At 40.4% G+C, this 21,758-nt stretch overlaps 1 protein-coding gene across 1 annotated transcript; it reads left to right on the plus strand.

Annotated features, from left to right (window-relative positions):
* Nucleotides 1-14,383: 14,383 nt before the first annotated feature.
* LOC104402670 (beta-TrCP-like) lies at nucleotides 14,384-19,356 on the plus strand (the record flags this gene model as incomplete). Its single annotated transcript, XM_010010613.1, has 2 exons — nucleotides 14,384-14,615; nucleotides 19,170-19,356. Coding segments are annotated over 2 exons (419 nt in total), but the record flags the coding sequence as incomplete, so codon positions are not given.
* Nucleotides 19,357-21,758: the final 2,402 nt, after the last annotated feature.

The following is a 21,758-nucleotide window of genomic DNA, read 5'->3' on the forward strand; positions in this document are numbered from 1 at the left end:
GTGGTCCATCCATCAAATTGGTGTCTCTCGAGACTATTCTATGATTCTATGTGGGATAGTGTCGAATGCCTTGCGCAAGTCCAGGTAGATGATGTCAACTGCTCTGCCACTGTCCCATCAGTCCCGTAGCCCCATCATAGAAGGCCACCAAATCGGTCAGGCAGGATTTCCCCTTAGTGAAACCATGCTGGCTGTCACCAACCACCTCGCTGTTTTTCATGTGCCTCAGCATTCTTTCCAGGAGAATCTGCTCCAAGATTTTGACGGGCACAGAGGTGAGACTGACTGGTCTATAGTTTCCTGGGTCTTCCACCTTCCCCTTCTTGAAAATGGGGGTTACATTTCCCTTCTTCCAGTCATCTGGAACTTCACCTGACTGCCATGACCTCTCAAATATTATGGACAGTGGCCGAGCAACTTCATTTGCCAGCTCCTTCAGGACCCGTGGATGAATTTCATCAGGTCCCATGGACTTGTGCACGTTTAGTTTCTTAAGGTGGTCTCGAACCTCATCCTCTCCTACTTCATGTGTATTTAACACAATCTGTAATTTACAAATACAGGTTTGAATTAGTCTGCCTATGGAAACTCATAGCGAAGATAACTCCAGCAAAGCAGGCAGTCCCTTGTTGTGTGTGATTGACAGCTTAGTTGAGGCTGCAGCTTGGAGACAGATAGCAATAGGCACTGTATACATTGCTGACCCTTATTGTTGGGGAAAATGAAAAATGAACAACTGGGTGGTTGCTCTCACAGACCTGAAAATAGTATTCAAGGTAGCTGCAATTACTTATTTTACCATAGCAGTGAATCTTGACAGGCTAGGTAGTCCTTACCTGCTCAGCTCATAGAGTAAATTAAGGAATGAAAAGGGCGCTGTATGTAGCCAGGCTGTTTGGGTCCTGTGTCCAACAGGCAAACTTGCCTTCATGATGTCCTGACTTTGTGAAATATGATAGTTCTGTCCTTATTGTGTGCACAAGTTCAGATTTCACATTTTTTCTCATAGCCATAAAGTCTGAGATCCTCTTGTTGCTTCTGAACACAAAATGAAACCCTTTGTAACAGTAACCACAAACTGAGAATTCAGTTAAAATACACCATGATTAAAACATTCTAGTGTTGTTTTTTCTGACCACACTTCTGTCAATTGAAACAATAGCTTTTGTGCTTAGACTAGCAGTCATTTAGAAGAAAATAAAAGTGAAAAATACTTAACAGCTATACTACAAAAAAATTACATTGTTAATTAAGTCTTCTAATTTCTCAACAAAGAAAGCGCTCTTTCTGACAAATAAGCCTTCCTTATAAGTCTTTGATTGTAGGTAGTAAAAATGTTGCTTAATTAATGCCAATTACATTCATGTGTTGTTTTCTTTCAAGTCTCTGGATTTTACAGAATTGTGTGAACTACAGAGTTGAATCAGGTTGTTCACCTGCTGTTTAAATTTAGATCTGTCAACCCAGTCCTGGATGATAATTTGTAATCCTGGTCAGTTCTGAGGTGGGTAATGGGAGTATTTTGAGATTTGATTTAGAAGATTGCAGATGATTAGGCATCACGGTCAATTAATGTGTTGTTTGAGACATGAGTTTTGAGACTGGTTCAGGTCATAAGTGAAGATAAGTTTGGAATTTAATAATTTGTGGGGAGAATCAGGTGCAGTTCTTAGAGAACACAGGCATCATAACAAAAGGAACAGGGTTTGAAAAAATACAAATAGTTGGAGGGATGGAATTGAAAGTCAAGTTTGGATGTCAAAGCAGGTCTCTTGAATACTGCATGCTCTCAACTTGCAAAGTCAGATAGCGGGTGTATCTGTAGTACTCTTGAAGAACCTGCTATTTGGTTGCTACGAAGGATGAATGATGCAATAGCAAAAGCTTGTGAAGCCTGAAGTTGGAAAGTCTTTAAAAAAATTATCTATATATTCAGCATCTTTAAGAAAAAATAATAAATAAATCGGGTTTTGCTTATGATAAATGAAATACATCAACATCAGACGACTATAACTTGGCTTTAGTCAAAATCTAAATTGCTTTTCTCTCCAAACACCTGGGAAGTGTAGATGAGCTTTGTCTATGAGGTTAGAAACACAAAGTCACTTAGGTTAGAAGACACCTCAGAAGGTCCAACCTTTGGCTCAGAGTAGGGTCAATATTGAATTTATTAGTCCCAGTTAACCTCCATGGCTCAGTACCTGCTTCTCCCAAGTTTTACATGCACAGAACGTCTATTTTACAATTCAATATCTCCCACTGCACCCAGAAATGAAGCCAACACTTTGAGTGCATAATGTGTTTGCATGAAAAGGGCTACATTTGGCACTGGCTGCTGCCTCGCTTTGTCTCCTAAGATAGCACCAAGTTACGCAGTCTGGAAGTAACAAAGGCACAAAAACAACGGCTGCAAACTGTTTCCTAAATGAAGATGGGAGATATATTGCTTTTAATATACAGAAGTGATCAGAGATCTCGAAAGTTTCAGTACTTGGTCATGCATGTGTGGGGAAGTGCTGCTGATGCCGTGTTTTACTGCAGTTTGGTCAGCTCAACCTCTCTCTTACCTGTCTCTGACTTGGATCCAAGCCACAACTATGTGGAGGTGCAGGGATGAATAGGTGCACTGCGGGGTCAGCCCAGAGAGCTGCCAGCATTGCTAACAGATCTGCAACTGCAGAGGTCTTGCTTTCACTTCACATGTCCTTTCATTCCCGCTGGACAGGTCAGATACTGGACTGTAATCCTCTCCTGCCACATGTGAGAGGTGTGGAGAGAGAGAAGTCATTGCCAGCACTTTTCTCCAAGTCCTCTTAAGGGGATAAAAGGAACAGCCTTGGATGCCATCTGTACCATGGGAGGGAAGGTCCGTGTGTCAGGATTTGGGTGCAGCTGCAGGACTGTGTACAGAGTTCGGGCCCAGAATGGCAAGGACAGCTGTTGACTAAGGGACACTGGCGGGCGACGCTGGGACGGTTTGGTCAGGTGCTTCTGTCATCTACTCGGGTCTAGTTACTTCTAGTCTTTCTTCCTGGACTTGTCAGAGATGTGAAAACGTAGCTGTGGATAGTCTAGCACATCCTATTGTATTTCTTTCTCTCTGACACATACTAAGATTAAAATTGCAAACTTCTAAACCCAAGCAATGTTCAGAAGTCCCCTGGTGGTTGCATATTGAAATTGCTGTGATGAGTGAAGGAACTTAACTAAAGCGCACCCTCCCTGGGGCACTTACCTTCAGGGGTGTAGGATTTGTTTCCACATTTATATTGATTTTCAGAGTGGTACCTGATGCAGTGCCTCAGTTTGGGAAAACCTGAGATGAGCTTTTTCTTAACGCACTCGACTTTTGATTTTGCTTTTGAAGGCTACTGAAAGGGTTAGTACAGCTGCATTTTTTCTAATTGGTGAAGTTGAGGCTGTGCCTTTTCTAATAGGTCTGTTTTGTTTAGTTTTTAAGTGACAAATTTATTTTGTGCTGGTGTTTGAGGGGAAGTTCATACTTGTAGTGTCACTGCCCTCACCAAGCACCTTTCCTGCAGAGGCCTCTGAAGATGTTCATTAAGCTGTGTTTTGTCTCTATGTGAAGTGCTTTAGGATACATCTGTTTAACTGATAGACTTGTGAAATGGAGTGAGTTGCCTGTACTTTCAGTTTATCAGGAATTAATAAGTAATAACATATTATTGAAAAGGGCTAACGCTCCTTCTGTGGTGAGATGTTTCTTTGTCTTCAGTGTTGTGCAGAACTCAGCAATTACACCTTTTGAGTGAAATAAAAACACATAATTCACAACTGCAGGTGACCTGTCAGCTCACTGGATGTTTGTCAGCTGCAAGGGGGGAGTGAGGTAGCAACACTTTTTTTTTTTTAATGCTGTGGAAATTGAAAATTTTCAAAAACTTTTTCCTTTAATTTCTTGCTACATTTCACACCGTACACATAAATGAGCTGATAATCCTTCAGCTGGTTCTAAATTACATTTTAAAGTAGATGTCAGTTAATTATAGCAATGTGAGTATTTTTAATCAGTTTTAGAGAGAATTTCTCCTGACACTTGTTTTTCCTGAATTTCAGATAAAGTAGCGGATGTGTTCTTAATTATTCATGTTGCAGCAAAAAGTAAATCGAATAAAAACTACGGACAACCCTACCCAAGATTGTTTTGGATGAGACCAGATAGTCACAGCTTAGCATCTCTGGCTCTTCTGTTTCAAGAGTGCTAGAGGGAGCTCTAACCTCTCAATCAAAGGAACAGGCTATGAATGGTGCATCTGATAGTTCGGACTGTGGTAGGAAACCTTGAATTCTCTTGATGTTTAATTTCATTTTGTATCAGAAGGTTGCATGTTTTTTCCAGGCATGATCCCAGATTGCTCTTCCTGGATGAGAAGATGGAAATAGCATGAGTTTGGGTGTACTAATACTAGACTTAATAAAGGCTATTGTGAGCTGACCGAAAATACAGGAAACAAGTCAGAGGTGTCACAGAGGTGTTTCACAAATAACATGCAATGATAAAGTCTAATATTCCCTTCCTTTCACAAAGGAGGACAATTCTTGCAATAGAAGATCTAATGATATTTAAAAGAGAATACATATATTTAAACCTTTAGAAGGAAAAGCTACTTTACTCAGCATGTGATTGGTTCTTAGATGTTTAGCCCACTGTTACAGTAGAAGTTAAAGAAAGGATTGGTGATGGTTAGATAAATTTACGATGGGATGCATCAGTGCACGAGGATGGAAATTTCTCACATGATATGCTCCATACTGACTACATTCTTGATAATGATAGGAAAGTAACTCTCAGAAGTGGAATGAAAAGAAGAAAAGTTAGCCTGTATTTGTAGAAAGGGAAATGCAGGTAGATTGATACTATTTTCATTGTTTATTAATCTTGTTAAATGGAATAGTAGAATCATACCTTCAAGTGAAAGAATATTAAGTGGAAAATACAATATGTTGAAGAACTAAATGAGGCTAGTGATCCTGTTCTGCCACAGTTTACTGGGGGTTTTATATTGCTTATATGTTATACTCAAACAATTCCACTTTGGTTGAGCCGGCTGTAGGGAGTGGAATACTGAAAGGTTCCCTCCTTTAGTTTGAGGGTTTTCTTCTGAAAGATTATTGGCAGCTAAGCACTGAGCCAAGAAGGAACCCCTGGTGTGATGGTCTGTGACTTAGGCTTCTGAATTGTGCAGTTTGAGTGTCAACTGATAAGGACAATGTCTGCTCAGCTGTGAAACTGAATATGCCTTCCTGAAGCTCTGTTATGGGTGGAGCTGGTCACTTGTTGTTGCAGAAGGTACTATTTCTTGCCTTTCTTCTGTCACATACTTTCATGTGTCAACAGTGTTAAGCCTAACACAGCTTAATGAAATTTCTGAAGATACAGAATTCATTAGAGAATGTCCTTAGATTGTATTTTGGAATCTGTTCCTCAGGTCCTGAATCTCTTGTTGGGTACCAGTGAAAGAATGGACCAACACAATCTTAAGATATAAAGACATAGAAAACTTTTAAGTCAGGATGGACCTCTGGAGCTCTCCAGTCCAACTTGCCGATTCAGAGGAGGATTACATTCGCAACCAGCTCATTTTGCTTGGGGTCTCATCCACTTGTATTTTGGAAATCTCCCTCTTAATGTCCAGGATTATGCTTGCAACAGCTTTGTGTCTGTTTCCCCTCTTCCTGTCATTACACACTTCTGAAAAGACTCTGTCTCACTTTCCTCTATAACTTCCCTTTATGTAATGGAAAGCTAGTAGATATCCCCAGCCTTCTCCAGGCCAAACACATACAGCTCCTCTAGAAATCTTAGTGGTTATCCATGGGAATCACTCCAGTTTGCCAGCAAGGTAGCGTTCAACTGCAAGGTTCCAGGAAAGCTGATCTTGAGAAGACCATGCTCATTAGTGAGTGAGAGTTATGGGATGATCCCATAGGGTATATAGAAGGCTGCAAAGCAAAATCTGTCAAGATTTTGGCTGCAGCCTACTGACCAGCTTTGACCTGACACTGAAGAATATTTAATGGAGTTTTCCTCTTACGGCTGCCTCTGTGGCTGCTAACAGCAGTAGTATTGGTATCAGCCAGTTGATGAGAAGTCCTCTTCTAGATCTAGCTGTAGTGTGGAAAGGAATACCACTCAGCCTTCATCTGGCTGCTGCAGGTTGCTGCCCTCCAGGATCTGTCAGCAAAACTGCAAACCTGCTTTCAGTTAAGATGAGGTGTTTTAGCGTAGACAGTTTAAATAGCAGGTCTTTGCTAACAAGCTTATTTTGACTGAAATAGGTTAGGGAGTGCTCGTGTAGCAAACTCTGCCGGCAGATGAATATGTTTGCAGTAGGAGCAAAGCACATATGTGAATCTTGCAGTTCTTCAGAACGCTGCTGCTTTTTGGTTTGTTGCATCTCTCCCATACACTTGGAAATATGTAATATTCCTGTAGCTGGGAAATGGTATATGGTATCCAGCATACATATCCATGACTTCCAGGCCTGAATTTGCTTTGGCCAGGTAGTTTGGTGCGCTTGTGCCCTCTTTGTTGTTGGTAGCAATATGCGTCTTCAAGGAGGAAACTCATGGAAAATAACACTGAGTAAACTATCTTGGAGGGCTTGTGTTTCTTGATGATTAAAACTTTACATAAACAGAGACACAATGTTTTTGAAATCTCAGTAGTGTTACTGAGAGCAGATAACTGGTCTTTTGGGTCATTCTCCCCCTCTACATGAGTGTTGTTCCTGGTGGTATAGTCTTCACTGTCCAGCCATATTTTGAATCACTTGAGTCCACCTACCTGTTCCTGGCTGCTTTTCTCTCTGAGTTAAGGGACTACTTAGAGCAAAAAGAAAATAAACAATAACACCAATGAAGAGTAACTTCACTCAGGCAGTAGATCATGCTTGGGTGTTTTAAAAACAGAAGCAACTGTTCCAGAAAACTATGAAACTGCTGCTTAGAGCATAGCTTATGCCTTTCCTGACCATAAATGAGCCCTTTGCTGCTATTGGCCATTACCTGATGACTTTAGTAGACTTGGTTCTCGAAGCGATAATGTGCATATTCCTTCCCTCCATTAACAGTAATAACATGTAATGGTCCCAGCAGTTCAACTCTGGTTCTGGTAGCCATGCTGAGGAAGAAAGCATGTCCGTTGGTGACTTTCACTGGAAGCGATTTGTTGTTACTGGAGGATCTACTTTGAAATTTATGTATGATCGTTTTACAACTAATAAAAGGTGTGCTCTGAAATCTAGCTCTTTAAGAGTGATGGTGTCTGCCCTCCCCTCCCATATGTCTAGGTAGGCATTTGGTCAGGGATTGTAGTTTGGGAAAGTAACATATGCCAGTGCTGTGCTGATGCAAGCAGATTTCCCATCAGTGCTTGTTATTTGCAAAGACAACTTGGAGGTAAGGGAGGAGGAGAAGAGGGACTCCCAATTCACATCCATTGCTGGCATCAGAGAAATTTTATTTTGGAGGTTTTGGCTAACACTTAAAATCCAGGTGGGAGACCTATATCAAAGGAAAGTTTACAGTAAGAGCTACGAGATTCCAGACAATTAAACTTTATTAGTCTGCCTGAAACATTAAGTATTAGCTTAAAAGAATAGTTTTTTAATCTCCTCTCCCTGTTGCTGTTTACTGCATAGCAGTGTGGGAGGGGAGCAGCTTCTCCAGCAAGGTGTTATTGCTGTGCTTTGTATAGCCCATATGCAAGTGCCCATGGCTCAGTCGTGCCTCCCCAGTCCCTGGAGACACTTCTCTGGTGTCTGCAGCTTCCTCTGGCCCTCAACCAAAACAGACTTCTCCCTTTCTTCTGTGTCTGAGGTAATATGCTTAGCCAGGTGCCCCTCAGGCTGACACCATTTCATAGGTTCTTAGATGGTATCTCTGAAACCTATTAGTCCCCTAGGATTTCAGAAAGTGCAGCAGGTTGGACTGCTGTGTCCAGCATAATTCCTGTGATCTTTCATCTAGATGTATCCTTTCTTATAAAAATTTTTCTGCAGTGTGATTAGAAATCAGATGTGGACAAGGAGTTAAAAGCTCCAGACAGGCAAAATTGCTAGTTCCTTGGGTATCCAGGGGACTGTTAATTTCACTGAGAGAGTGTATTTTGAATTTTCTCTTGAAAATAAATAGTAAAGATGCTGTGGTTTCTTTCATGGTGCTTTCTGTTTGACTCTCAGATGTGATTGATGATCATCTACTTCTGGGTTATGTTCGTTTTTCAGACTGTTTCAGTGAGCTTTGCAGCGTGGAAACTAATTCAGTACTGAGCGAGTAAGTCCATATATGTGCTAAACCCATGGTTAACCTCACAGAGACTGTTATGTGAGATGGAGGCAGAAAGAAATGGGTAGATTCTAAACTGAGCTTTTAAAATAAAAGTAAATGGAGTGAGTTGTTTAATGACCTAGCATTGTAGCCTTGCTGTCAAGTCAAACACTAGAAAAGCAGGTTCATCCTGCAAAGGAATAAAATGAGGAGCTGGTTACCCTACTCCTGCCTTTCAGGTGCTATGACTCATGAGACCCTGCTCCTTATGGTGAGACACCCCCTTGCCACCCTCCCAAACTCAAAGCAAAGGAGCTCTTTAATAAGAAGCTGCCAGTAAGGAGCTGCAAAGGACTTTCTTTCCTTTTTTGGCAGTTTGGGAATCAGTTCTGCAGCATTTGGTAATTACAAGCCTAAAAAAGAAGAAGCCAGCCATACAAATTGAACCTGGATCCTTTTCATTATGCTTTTACTGCCTTTAGGCCATGCAAACAACACCCTTTCAACAGGATTCTCAAATAACTAGCTCTGTCCTTTAGCATGGAGGTCTGGCACACGTTCTAAGTTGTTTCACCATCTTTGTTCCAATGCTACATTAGAGTGGTATTGAATGGTACTTCTTCATCAATCATAGACAGTAGCAAGCAGTTTCATGGCCACACAAGTAGCTTTGGAAAAGCCAACTGTGCTGAGGTTCTCTGGCTAAGAGTTGCTTTATAGACATCAAACTGAATCAACTGAATCATCTCGCTACCACACTGGTACTTTTTAATCCTTCTGCTCTTCCCACACAGCTGCTAACATGCTCCAAAATTCCTGAGTTCATGCCACCACTGAAACTAATTTCATGTCTGCATTCACTGTTGTGGGTATTTTTAATGTGGATAATCTTGAATATGCAGGATATAGAGACAAGTGTGTCTTTGCTTTCATTGTGAAGTTCCTGTCTCTCTCTCTCTCTCACACACACACACACACACACACACACACACTCTGGACATACACCTCCATGGCTCTTTTCTTTGTCATCCCATTGCTTGTTTTTTTTCCCCAGTGTCTTTTATCTTGTGAGTAAAGTTTGAACAGTACGCAGAAAGTTAACTGCCTGGAGTCTTTTAAATATAAGTAACACGCACCCAGTAATAAGCTGTCGGTTGTTTTTTTGCTGCCTGCAAAGAAACATAAACACAGCGCTCATTTCTGGCAGGTTTTTACTGTCAGAGTTTCTCCTATTATATTTATCTTACAATTTGCCAGGGGGTGAAGTTATTAAGTTTTAGCAGCAGCCATCGATCAAGTTCACAAGTTAACACGATAAAGGCTCTGTGCCGCTCCGATCCGGGAAAATGATGATCCTCACTCGGTAATTAACTAAATGAGAAAGTTAAATCTTACTTGAGAGCTGGGAGAGATGAAAGAGAGGTGTTTGTCAGTTTCTCAGTGGAAATTAGAAGCAGTTTTCTGCAATTCCCTAAGCTGCTGCTCTGTCATATTTTACATAAGCACTGGGAAAACGTCTTGTAATTAGTGCTGTCATGGAGGATTTTTTTTGCTGAAGGATGTTGGAATAATTCATTAGATTATCAAGAAAGGCTTGTGTCCTGAAATGATTAGCACAGTGAAATTTAAACCATTAACGATAACAAGTTTAGAGCTTGCTGCAGTGCAGAGGCACCCAGGGTATGTCTGTGCCTATTTCAATCATTTCTTATAATTAAACATTATGTCCTCTTTTTTCCTCCCCTTCACTAAGATCCATCCAAAATTGCTGTTAAGGTGGCTCTGTCTAGATCAGTGACTTAACCATGACTGGTGGACAAGTTGGAGGTGAAATGCTGTGGCTGCAGATAAACAATAGAAGACATTTCTCTGTGTCAGAGTCAATGGTCCCAGTGAGTCCAGGAGGGAGGGGAGAAGCCCAGTATGACCTGTGGGTACTGGAACATCAAAGGGAAGTCCCTTCTTTTCATATAGAGAGAAACAGAAATTTGCAGTGGTGGTCTAAGCTCTCAGTCTTTTCAGAGCTTCAGCATGAAGATGTCTTGAAGGTTCAGAAGATCCCAAACCTTACTGAGATCATTTAAGCCATCCTCTATTCTAGAATACAGCTTCTCTTTAAGAGATGTCTTCTTAGCCATAAGAAACATATGATATAAATTCATCCACCCTTTGGAAAGTGCCTCAACAAAGTCCTCTGCAATGATTAGAGGACCTGGTATTGATTTTTAAAAATACATAACAGTTGTGAGTGCTTATGTGGGTGGGGAAACACTATACCTGTACTAGAATAAGAGAACTGTGCTTATTTGGGGGTTTTTTTCTGTGCTTTAGGAGGCTACTTGGTAGCCTGTACTGAACAACAACAAAAGTAACCTTGGTTGTCATATATGGGTTACAGCTGTGATATACTGTGGCTGTTTTGTTTTACATGCAGAACAGTAGATTTATCCAGGCTTTATTTATCTGTGCTGAAATATTGCACCTTCTTATAGTTCCAAGCCATTATTTAGATTAAAGTCCTCTCATATATTAGTCCTCTTCTACTTCACTGGGCATACAAATGTGCTTTGTGTTAAATGTAGCCATTTGGAGAAATGGTCTTGTAATTATGGGCTGCAATGGAGCATAGTACGTAGATCCCTGAGCTAGTACCAACCTGAGGCACTCAATCCCCTGGGTTTCCTGGCACAACGTACTAGCTTTGGCACACTGTGGTAGGAGGACACCTCTACTGTTCTTGCAGTTGTGCTGAGAGCCAGCTGGGAGACCACAAACCCTCATAGGTGTTTGTGAAAAGGGAGTCAGAAAAGCTTTATCTATTCTGAGTTACTAGTTTATTCTGTTACACCCAAACTTCCTCCCAGGTGGTGGACAACCAGTGCTTATTCTTTGTGGATTTTTGAAGTGAAGCTTATAAAAAGCATGTGGGACAGTTCTTTTGTTTTGAGGTGAGGCCTGGTTATTGAACCAGGAGAGGGTAGACAATTATATGCTCCAGGAAATTGTTGCTGTTATTGTGCTGAGGTTGTTTGTGGTGAACTTGACGCAGTTGATCAGAATGGTCAGGAAGCCAAATTGATTCTCTTACTGATAGTAACCACCCTCCCCCCAACGCTTTAATAATACAGATGCTTGATGTTGTTTTGTTGTTGCTTTTTTTAATAACAGGCCTGTTTCACTGAAACCCCAGTGGATTTTCAGGAATCATCAAATTGAAATTCTGGACTTCTGTTCTAAACTGTAGCTGCAGGTGGTCTTCAGGGGGCATGTGAGCACGTAAGGCGATGGAGTGATTTGGGAGCCCTGTGAGTTCATCTGTCTCTGCTGTGCAGAAGTGGTGTGTTTGTGGCTTGCCCTGTCCTCCTGGTTCCCTGCTTGCATAGACCACAGGACCTGCTGGGCACACCACGGCTACCTCTGGGCTTGTCCTTGCTCCTTTTAATGAGAAACCACAGCAGGCAAGGGTGCAAACTGGGTCTCAAGTTGACATTGTCAGAATGCGGCTGAAGTATATGCATGAGCCTAAAACATACAGCGTTCCCCTGTCCACTGATTTGGACATAAACACTGTAACATGTATAGTGCTTTTCTTAGCAGAACCACTAAATAAACCTGGAGTTGGACTTCAAAAGCTGTGACAAGTGTTGGTCAATGGACTTTTTAATTTACTCATTATTCCTGCCCAAGAGGCCTGTATTCACTTGGGATCTAGGCAAAATGGATTTTGTCCCATCTAAGCCATCTGTACACACATAAGCCATTACTTGTTTTTGCAGATGTTGCAACTTCTGTTTGATACTCCAAACTGATGTTTTAGAGGTAACTGGGGAGCTAAAGCCTGCTGGGAGAAGGGTGCTTAGGATGCAAGGAAAGGCCAGAACGTGGTGCCAACATGTGAAAGGAGTTGTCCCTTTTGTGGTCTTTGCACGTCAGGTGTCTACTCCACTACAGCTCAGCATATCAGTCAGGCTTTACAGTCTCTCAAATTAAAAGGCAGAGGTGTGGGTTTTCAGAAAATGCTTTGCAGTGACAGCCTGTTGTTAGATGCACAGCAAGCAAAATCAGAAATGAAATGAGATCAAGCTTGTAGAATACAATGTCTGTCCACTGTCTTAATCCAGCATTTTTACAGGGTTGTCTGTTTTGCAGGCAGCTTAACTGCAGCAAAATGACCAGAATCCCTTAAGACCCATGTTCAGTGCAGTCCATCAGTAATAATTTTTTTGCCAGGCTGTTGCCTACTGTGGACTCTGCTAGGGGAAGCTCAGCCTTTCACACATAGGACTTCATGCTGACAGTCCCTTTAGAGATTTCTCTCTATAAAAAGTTGACCCAAGAGAGAATATGTCTTTCCTGCTTCACGGTGGCTCTGTAACTTGCTTGCAGTCAGTGCTATCCATGTGATGTCTAGATGAAAGTGTAGCTCAGTCATAGCCCTTGTCTTGCATGATCTTACTGAACACACAGAGAAATTCACGAGAGGAGTGGGGATAAAAGTAAAGTTGAAAACATTGAGCTACAGAATTGAGTGCTGATGGTGTGATCTCCATGTTCTATGTTCTCAAAGAAACTTAAGTCAAACCATAATTCAGAAATAGAAGAAACAGCTTGTTAAAAATCACAGCTAATTGTAATTGTTGTCTTTTTCTACCAGAGGAAAATTCCCACTGCTGGAAATGCTGAAAAGAGTATTTAGGTGGATTTTCTCTAGAAAATTAAATGTACATTGTGATTAGTTGAGTAGATTTTCAAATTAATGAGGTTTTTGGTGTTCCAAACTCAGGATTGCTGTTAGGGTTGGGGGGTTATTCAAGTGCAGGAGTTATTTATCCCTGAGAAATGAGAAATTCCTGCATTCCAACCCCAGTTTTGGGAACTAGATTTTGTGGTATCTAAATAACCTGCTGTTTTGGCACTTGCTGAAAAAAGGCTTTTTTGTTGTTTTTTATTTTTTGTAAATTCAATTAATCCATGCATTCCTTCTACATCATTAGATAGATTTGCGAAGAGATTTAGGTACTTTTTTTTCCCCTAAAAGTTTCTGGAAGTCTCCTGGTGAGGTTGATGACTGGAATTAACATCATAGAACAGAAGTATGGCATCCTTACATCAATATTTTATGTATTCTGATACCTGTATCTTGTAATATCTGTTTATCTGTATCTGTAATTTGGTTTTAATTATTTGATTATTAATAGAGAACCTCTAAATGTATTTTGTAAATAAAACCCATGTAATAATATTGACTGTTACTAGAGTGCTGTCTGGTGTTAAACCATTGCAGTGAAAGGGAGAAAATCACGTTTTCAGCATTTAATACAAACTATTTGACGAGTATGGGGAAAAGTGGTTTCCCAGCAAACAGTTAATCTTACTTGGACAAAGGATACCCTTGCAATGCAAAATGTGCACTTTTCTTCCAGTTAAATCGTTTAGAAAGCAGAAATTATATCTTGCTATTGAGTACTAAATTGAAATGTCAGTGGTTTGTTTTGTCCCTGAAAATCTTCTTTGAGCCGAGTCCTTCTGACAAGATATTAACAGTGCTCAGAAAGTTGAAAATCTTCTATTCTGTGAAAGAAATATATACCAAATACAGGGGTGGGGTTTAGCTGGCTTTGCTCTCAAGATATAATTTTATACTCAAAAGAAGTACTTTTTTTTTTTTTTCTCACCCATTTCATGCATTCTATCTGAATTTTAGCAGCAGTCTGTTCTTTAGGAAAAAAAACAATACAAATGCAGTTTTCTGTTGGTGCACTGAAGTAACTGGTAACTGTAGATTAGGAATCCAGATGCATTTTACTGTCTGCACAATGTAAATAAAATTGTGTTTATGTTAAATTGCCACTCAGGGTTTCCCATCTAACCAAAGTCCCTTGTGTGCAGCCCATGCATTGTCCTGCAGGGTTACAGCTCGTGTTGGCTGCACTCCGACTGACAGCACCAAATGGAATATGTGGTCTCAGCCAACTTCATGTATCAGAGTGCTTTTTTCCTTTTATTTTCTTCCCCCTAAAGAAATTAGAAAACCACTTGAGCTGCTTTTCATATGTGTGATTTGGGTTGTTTCTCTCCTTCCTGTTTACAGACAAAACTTGCCAATGGCACTTCCAGTATGATCGTGCCCAAGCAAAGAAAACTGTCTGCAAGCTATGAGAAGGAGAAGGAACTCTGCGTCAAGTATTTTGAACAGTGGTCCGAGTCTGACCAGGTGGAGTTTGTGGAGCACCTCATCTCCCAGATGTGTCACTACCAGCATGGACATATAAACTCATACCTCAAACCCATGCTACAGCGGGACTTCATCACTGCACTGCCAGGTATTTCTGCAGGCAGAGGGAGCTTGCTTCTCCATCTTACCTTTCACAGGACTGTTCCATTCCGGCCTACCCTGCTGAAGAGTTTGCAAAATAGGAGATAGCTTTTGAATGAAAAACTCTATGCCTGTATGAAATGTAGTATTTTATTTTGTATTCCTACCATCTTAAAAGGCATGATCTGACACCACCAAGTTTTGGCTGAGAGTAAATGATAGCTCATATATGTATTGTAAGGATAGTCATTGAAGCCACAGGGCAGGTAATTGTACTCATGCTCACAACAATGCATGAATAACAACATTTTTTTTAAATTAAAACTACTACTCTTTCTTAGCTGAGGTTTTTTCTCTCTTTCTTAGTAAAATACATTCTTGAAGCCATCACTTTGATTATGTGTTTATTGCTAATAGAGAATGGAGGACATAAGATCAAAGGATAGAAATGGTCTATTTTTTGTACTTTTGTAGTGCTTTCCATTGAGAATAGTATCCCAGCTATTCTCAGATGTGGCATTGGGTGTATCTCACAGAATGCAGACATAAAGTAGTGTTGTAAGTGCATTTTATATTGGCCCTGTCTTATATTTTGTATTGGCCCTGGGAAAACTGGGGCAGTGGGAGATAAAATATATAGAGCAATAAACTTTCAGAATCAGACAGAAATTCCTGGTTCTTTGGTCTTTTTTTTTTTTTTCCAGACCATTAGATCATACCTCTGTAGATAGGTAGTTAATAGATTAGCATTAGTTTGAGACGGATCTGAGCAAAAAGTGCTACAGGTGTCTCTTAGTAGCTAGTTGGAGAGAAATTTCTTGCCAAAAGCTTGTTCTGTGAATATCTTTGGAAAACTGCTTAATTTCAACAATTTGTTCAATCCAGTTATTTGATCATTCTTCAGAAGGGATTTTTCAACATTAAGTGCTAGGGTTAAAGGACAGAAAAAAGCATGTTTAGCTGCGAATTGGTACAAAGCATAAAGGCACTGCAGGAGTTTTGTTATGAGGTTAAATACATAGATTCACTGGGTTTTTAAGCTCATTGTGCCCAGTAATCAAATGGCTGTTCTGGCATTAAAAAACAATCTTAGTTATGCTAAGTACCTGCTTTATGTTAGTTTTTAGTAGTCCAATGGCAATAATCTTGTGTACTTAGAGCAGCATTATAACTTGTGGAGCAGTTCTGTTTCAGAAAAACAGAGAATATTTTGAAAGTGCAGTGGTTTCTCCACTTTTAAAGTGGAAGCATACATATAGTTACATACCCAATTTTTCCAGGTCTTTTTTCATAGAACTCCATCAGAGCAAGACAACACATCTCATTTGCGCTTGCTTAATTTCATCCTACAGACCTTTTTCTGAAAATATTAGGCAAATGTTACAAATATTTTCAGAGGCATTCAAAATTTCCGTATTTGTAGCTATACCATATTTGCTAGTAGTGTTTTCACAGTTATCCAGGAAGCAGCTAATTTTACTATCTCAGAATGCAGAACAGACAGGAATCAGGCAGCTAATATGTGAGTATTTGAATAGTTGTGGGAACTGTGTGCTTAAGTAATGTATGTGCATCTATTTGCATATTTGAAAGTGCTAATGTCCTAGTGAATATAGCTCTAAGGGAGAAAATTAATGTGAAGGAATTACACTGGTGCAGACTCTGCAGTCTGTACAGGATGTCCTGAGTACAGGCAGGTTTCTAATGAGGGGAATGGGAAATGGAAAGGTAAGAAATTGCCTAAGAAAGAGTGATGAACCTAAAATCTTAAATTAAGTGACATAATAAAAAAACCTAGACTCTTTAAGTATTTTTTTAGCTTTCTGAAATTCTCAAGTGTTCAGTATTCTGGTTTCATTTTTACTCCTTCATTCCCTTTCCTGCTCTTCCCCTTGAGTGAAAAAAACAATAAAGCTACTTCAATATCATGAGGCATCTTATCTATGTCCTCCTAGCACTGTCCCAAAGAATGACCAGAATTAAAGGTAGTTTTAGATCATGAGCACATTTTACTAATACAGAATAAAATTGACTCAGATTATCTTCCCAGTACTTTGAACAGAATTAAGGTGGTTTGAAAAATACAACTTAACTGCATACTTAACAAACTTTGTTCTGTTTCTGAAAAATAAGGTCTCTGCGTAGTATTTCCAGGCTGTTTAACATTTTTTATGAGGAAGGTCATTTTTTTAAGGGTTTCATGTGTGAAATAACTGAAACAATCTTGTTGGTATGGAGGACTGAAGGGCTAATCATGTTTCACATTGATTTAGCAAAAACTTTTGTGAGTGGAGATTTCCTTTTTTAAGGAAGCAGTGCTTTGTTAGATGTATGTCTCAGTGAGTTGTGCTGTTCCTCAGAAACAAAATAATAAAACTGAGTTTGCAGCCAGGCCACAATAGCTCTGCCCATCCATTTATAAATGTGAGGAGGAGAGGCCAAAACATTAGTTTTCCTTCTCTGCAAAGGGTCTTGCATCAATGGCAAAGGATTATTTGTGGTCATAAAAGTTACCACACCTCATTACAGCAAAACCTAAAGTGCAACTACTGATGATCCAGGAAAGGCAGGTGGGTCAGAGGCAGACTTGTGGGTGAAGATTATTGTGTACAGTTCCAGAAGTGTAGCCCTGCTTCTTAAAGCCACCAATTATACCTTGTATAAAACAATTCCTTGCTGTGACATTGCTGACATAAAGCCGCCAGTATGGATACTACGCAGACAGGCATTTGTAAATGCCCTGATGGGTCTGTAAATGTCTGTGGGCCCACTGGAAGCAACATAGACTGGGGGAACAAATATGCCATTTGCACCCAGTGGAGATAGCTCAGGGCGGCAGTGTCAGAGTGGGGAAACAGGGGGGACACAATGTCCATGTCTGCCTTACCAAATTGTGGAATTCCTGCAAATTACAGTTCACATTCACTGAAACTTTGTATCTCTCTTTCCACGAATTGCTGTAAAGCAAATCTATTTGCCTTTCTTAAAAGAGTTTTATGTAGTGGCTGTATATATCTTTTCAGATTAAATGCATAATAAAGGCTGCTGATGCTTTTATTTTGCAGGTTGACATCTAATTTTGCATCTATAAAGATAAGAAATGTCAGACCTCTTTTCTGCACTCTGTGGTTGTGCATGGTATCATTCACATGCTTTTTCTGCTTAGGAATGGAAGCATAAAATGCTGGGCAGAATTTCTCACCCAAAGTGTTTCATAAATTTAGGATATTTGAAAGGAGCAAGAGGAGGCATGCTGAATTTTCTCATTTTCATGCATTAGAAGATGATTTTGAGATCTTTCAGTTACCAACAGCAAAGGTTGGGTCTTCTGTGTTTCATAAACTCTAATCAGAGTCAGCTGATTGCACCCAGTTTGGGTTTGCAGAAGTATGGCCATGTGACTGTAAAAATACACTTGCTGCTTTTTCTTTCTGTGTCACAAGCAGGGCCTGGTCTTTGAGGCTGTTGTTTTAAAAACAGGAAGACTTCTTTAACTCTGTCCAAAATGTGAATCAGAGGGAAGATGCATGTAATGCCAATCTGCCATGCTTCCTTTTTGGTTGGTCTGAACATTCTGCCTGAGGGATGATGGGATCTAAACTACAGCTTTTACAAAGCCTCTGAAATTTGACCTATGAAGTGAGATAATCTCTTGATGATGTGTCACTTGTGACTTAAACAGCATCCAAGAGACGCTGTGTTTATGCAACATCTCATTTAAAAGGCATCTTATTTTCATGAAGTCTTGCTGGTGATTTGGGCGGGTAAGAGCACATTTTTACTGACTGCTTCCATCTAGTTAAGAAACATAGCATAACCTTCCCTGGACCCCAGCTTCACAGACATTACATTAAGCTGGTTGGTGCTAACCAGGCAATTACTTTACATTTCACTCCAGCCATGTTGAAACAAAGCCAGTCCTGGAATTCATACCAGAAAATATTTGAAAATTATACCACTTTGGTGTGTATTTTTCCTCCACCCACTAAAACAAATGAAACTAGCAAACCTGCTTCACTTCTTGCACAGCCTCTCCTTCTCTCTCAACTTCCCTGTGCATCTGCATATCTCTCCCTCCCCCATGTCTAAAGGTACCACTACCCTTCAGGGCACACATTGGGAATATATATTTTTTTCTTCATTACGTTTAAAAGCTACTGCTTTAGCAAAAACAGCTTTTGAGCCGTTGCAACATGAGAACAGCTGTAGCAGTGAGATGAGAAATGGTCCTAATATAGAGAGATTTTGGGGGCTGCATCGCTGAGTTGGAAATGCCATCCATAGAATATCCCCCTAGTGCTAAAACCCATCGAAATAGATTGGAATGACTTCTTGGATTCTTTATTATTTTTAATGACTTGTTGTGTTATATCCAAAGGAAGTTGGAGAAGGCTGTTCACTCCTGAACTTAGCTGCAAATGCTCTTGTGTGCATTTAGTCCAGCTCTGCATGCAGAAGAGGAGATGGAAAGAGAGGGTATCTTTGTACTAGCAAGGGGGGGTGGTTTTAAACTCCATGTCTCCCCAGCAAATAATATGCTTCTTTATTTTTTTTCCCCCAGCTCGGGGATTGGATCATATTGCTGAGAACATTCTGTCATACCTGGATGCCAAATCGTTGTGTGCTGCTGAGCTGGTGTGCAAGGAGTGGTACCGGGTGACGTCAGATGGCATGCTGTGGAAGAAGCTCATCGAGAGAATGGTCAGGACAGACTCCCTGTGGAGGGGCTTGTCAGAGAGGAGAGGATGGTGAGGAAACTGCATCTTCAACTCTTTTGCCCCTGTTCAGAACAGTAGGTGCTGTGTTTCAAACCATGTTTGAAGGGGGTTATTTAGTACCCTGAAACATCATGTGGTTCCAAACCTGGCAGTTGCTTAAATTAAAATCTGGGGGCTAGGGCATCATTTGGCTATGCAAGGCAATGTGGGGGCTTTTTCCTCACCTTCCTCATTTGATCGTGCTCTTCTCCCACTGTGACAAGTGTGATATACAGACTGAGATTTTTACACCCAGCTGTCATTTGGTTCAAATTAAGAAGCTGTGTACACCCCAGGGGAACACTAAACTGGTCAGCAGTTCAGAGCAGAAGAGCTTTTTTAGGGGTGGCAGTGGGGTAGCATGTGCTGTGAATTAGTTGTTTCCTGATAGGTCTGTTTGTTTTCCTCAGCAGATTTTCACTATTAGATATCTGTTTAATTTTCAAACTGTAAGCTGTGGGTAGGTACCATGGAGAATAGGGGACTTTAGAAATGCAGATAGATTAGTTAATAATCATCTGGAATAGCCTTACTACAATGTGAGTCTCACTCAAGTTTGAAGCTGCTCTGTTAACATTTCATTAGAACTTTCCCTCTCAGGGGTACGTCCTTTAATACATAATTTTCTTTTCCAAGGGTGTCCCTAGGATGTTGGCAGAAAGAAAGCTGGGTATGAATATTTCATAAACAAGATAAAAGTGACAGCTCAGGCGTTTTGGTTGCTATTAAAAAGAAAAAGATACAGACTTGCAAACAAAAGACTTCTTTTTCATGGTTAATTTTGTTATACTGTTTGTCTCAGGCAGTAAAGGTGAGTTAATCAGGATTATGAAACATTCTTTAAAAATAAATACTATTTTGATCTGCTTCCAATAGTATATGTTTATAAAGAGTGTAAAATAAACACAAGCATGGCAGTGGTAACTTCTGCATTCCTTTTAGTACCTTGTTCTCTCCAGGACTTCTATTTTTGTTCCGTGTTGTTGAGGTCACAGTAAGTCTGAAGAGGACCTTGAGAGGTTCTTTAGTCTCTCCAGTTTCCCAAAGGCAGAAGAAGTTTTCTACTAAGCCATCCCAGATGTTTGTATAACTTGTTCTTAAGAACCTTCACTGATGGAGATTCCCCAAGCCTTGCTGGTGCAAGGAATTCCACTGTTTCACTAACTTTAGTGTTAGAAAGGTTTTCCTAAAATCTAGGCTGTATTCCTAGCTACAGTTTGACATATTATATTTAGCCTACACAAACACACAGGACAGTTTCTCATTCTCCTTTTGGCAGTAATGTTTTCCATGTTGGAAGATGTTTCCTAGATTGTGGATGCACTGACCAACCATAACCCTGTGTTGCCTTGCCCTCTTGCCATTCTTGGTTTTCTCAGTTTAGACCCTCCGCAGTTACTGTATTCCTTGGTGGATGGTGTCTTCCGCCAAAGCATTACCAGAGTTTGATGGTGTGGGAGGCATTTCTGTGCATGTCTAATGGAGGACAGTCCATTTTAGGCTTTCCAGTGGAACATGTGCTTTTTATTTTTTAACAGTGAAATAACACTTTTATAAAATCAGTTACCCTTTCTGTGGCAGTTCTACTTAGCCATTATTCCTCATCTTGCATGTTGTTGTTCCTCAGTGGTGAACTTGGCACTTGTCCTTATTGTATTAGTTTCTAGTTATTGTTTGGTATATCTCCATTTCGTCAGGAGCATTATGAAATCAATCTTGTTCTCCAAAGTGCTTGCAGCTTCTCCCACCTTTAATATCACTGGCCAGGTAATAGATGCACTCCCTTTTCTATACTTTGTCTTTAATGAAAATGTTCAGTAATGACACATCTAGAACAGACTCCATGCAAGGTCCCAGCTGCCATCCTGTTAACAGTGCACATTTGGTAAACGGTGCTTTCCAGCTATTTGTGTGTCCACCTTTGAGCGTTTCTTCTTGCTAAGTCATGAGAATAGCCTGTGAGAAGAAATTAGGTCAGGTCACCATTTGACATGGTGTATTCTGGATTGATCAGTGCTACATGTTGTTTGTCACCTTGTCGTCTGATTCACAGTGTGTTCTAGAGCTGCTAAGCTGTCAAAGTTGAGTTGGATGGTCCCTCCAGATTTTAGAAATAACATTAGCGCTGATTACGAGTCATACAGACATATGACATTTCTAAAAAACAGTTGCAAAATCCTGCTTCTCATCTCAAAGGACAGTCACACCCTGTTACTGCTCCTCCTCAAGTTTACACTATGTTGCTTTGGCAGAACAGGAGCAAGTTGTGCTCTGTCTTTCAGATTGCCCTACATTTAGCTCTAGAAGATGTAACTCCAGGCATGGTGGGGTGTTTAAGAGAGGCAGACAAGAAATATCCAGTTGTCGTGGTTCAAGCCCCGCCAGCAACTTGG

This window comes from Nestor notabilis, unplaced genomic scaffold (assembly GCF_000696875.1).
Source record: "Nestor notabilis isolate BGI_N333 unplaced genomic scaffold, ASM69687v1 scaffold35772, whole genome shotgun sequence".
Lineage (NCBI taxonomy): Eukaryota > Metazoa > Chordata > Aves > Psittaciformes > Psittacidae > Nestor > Nestor notabilis.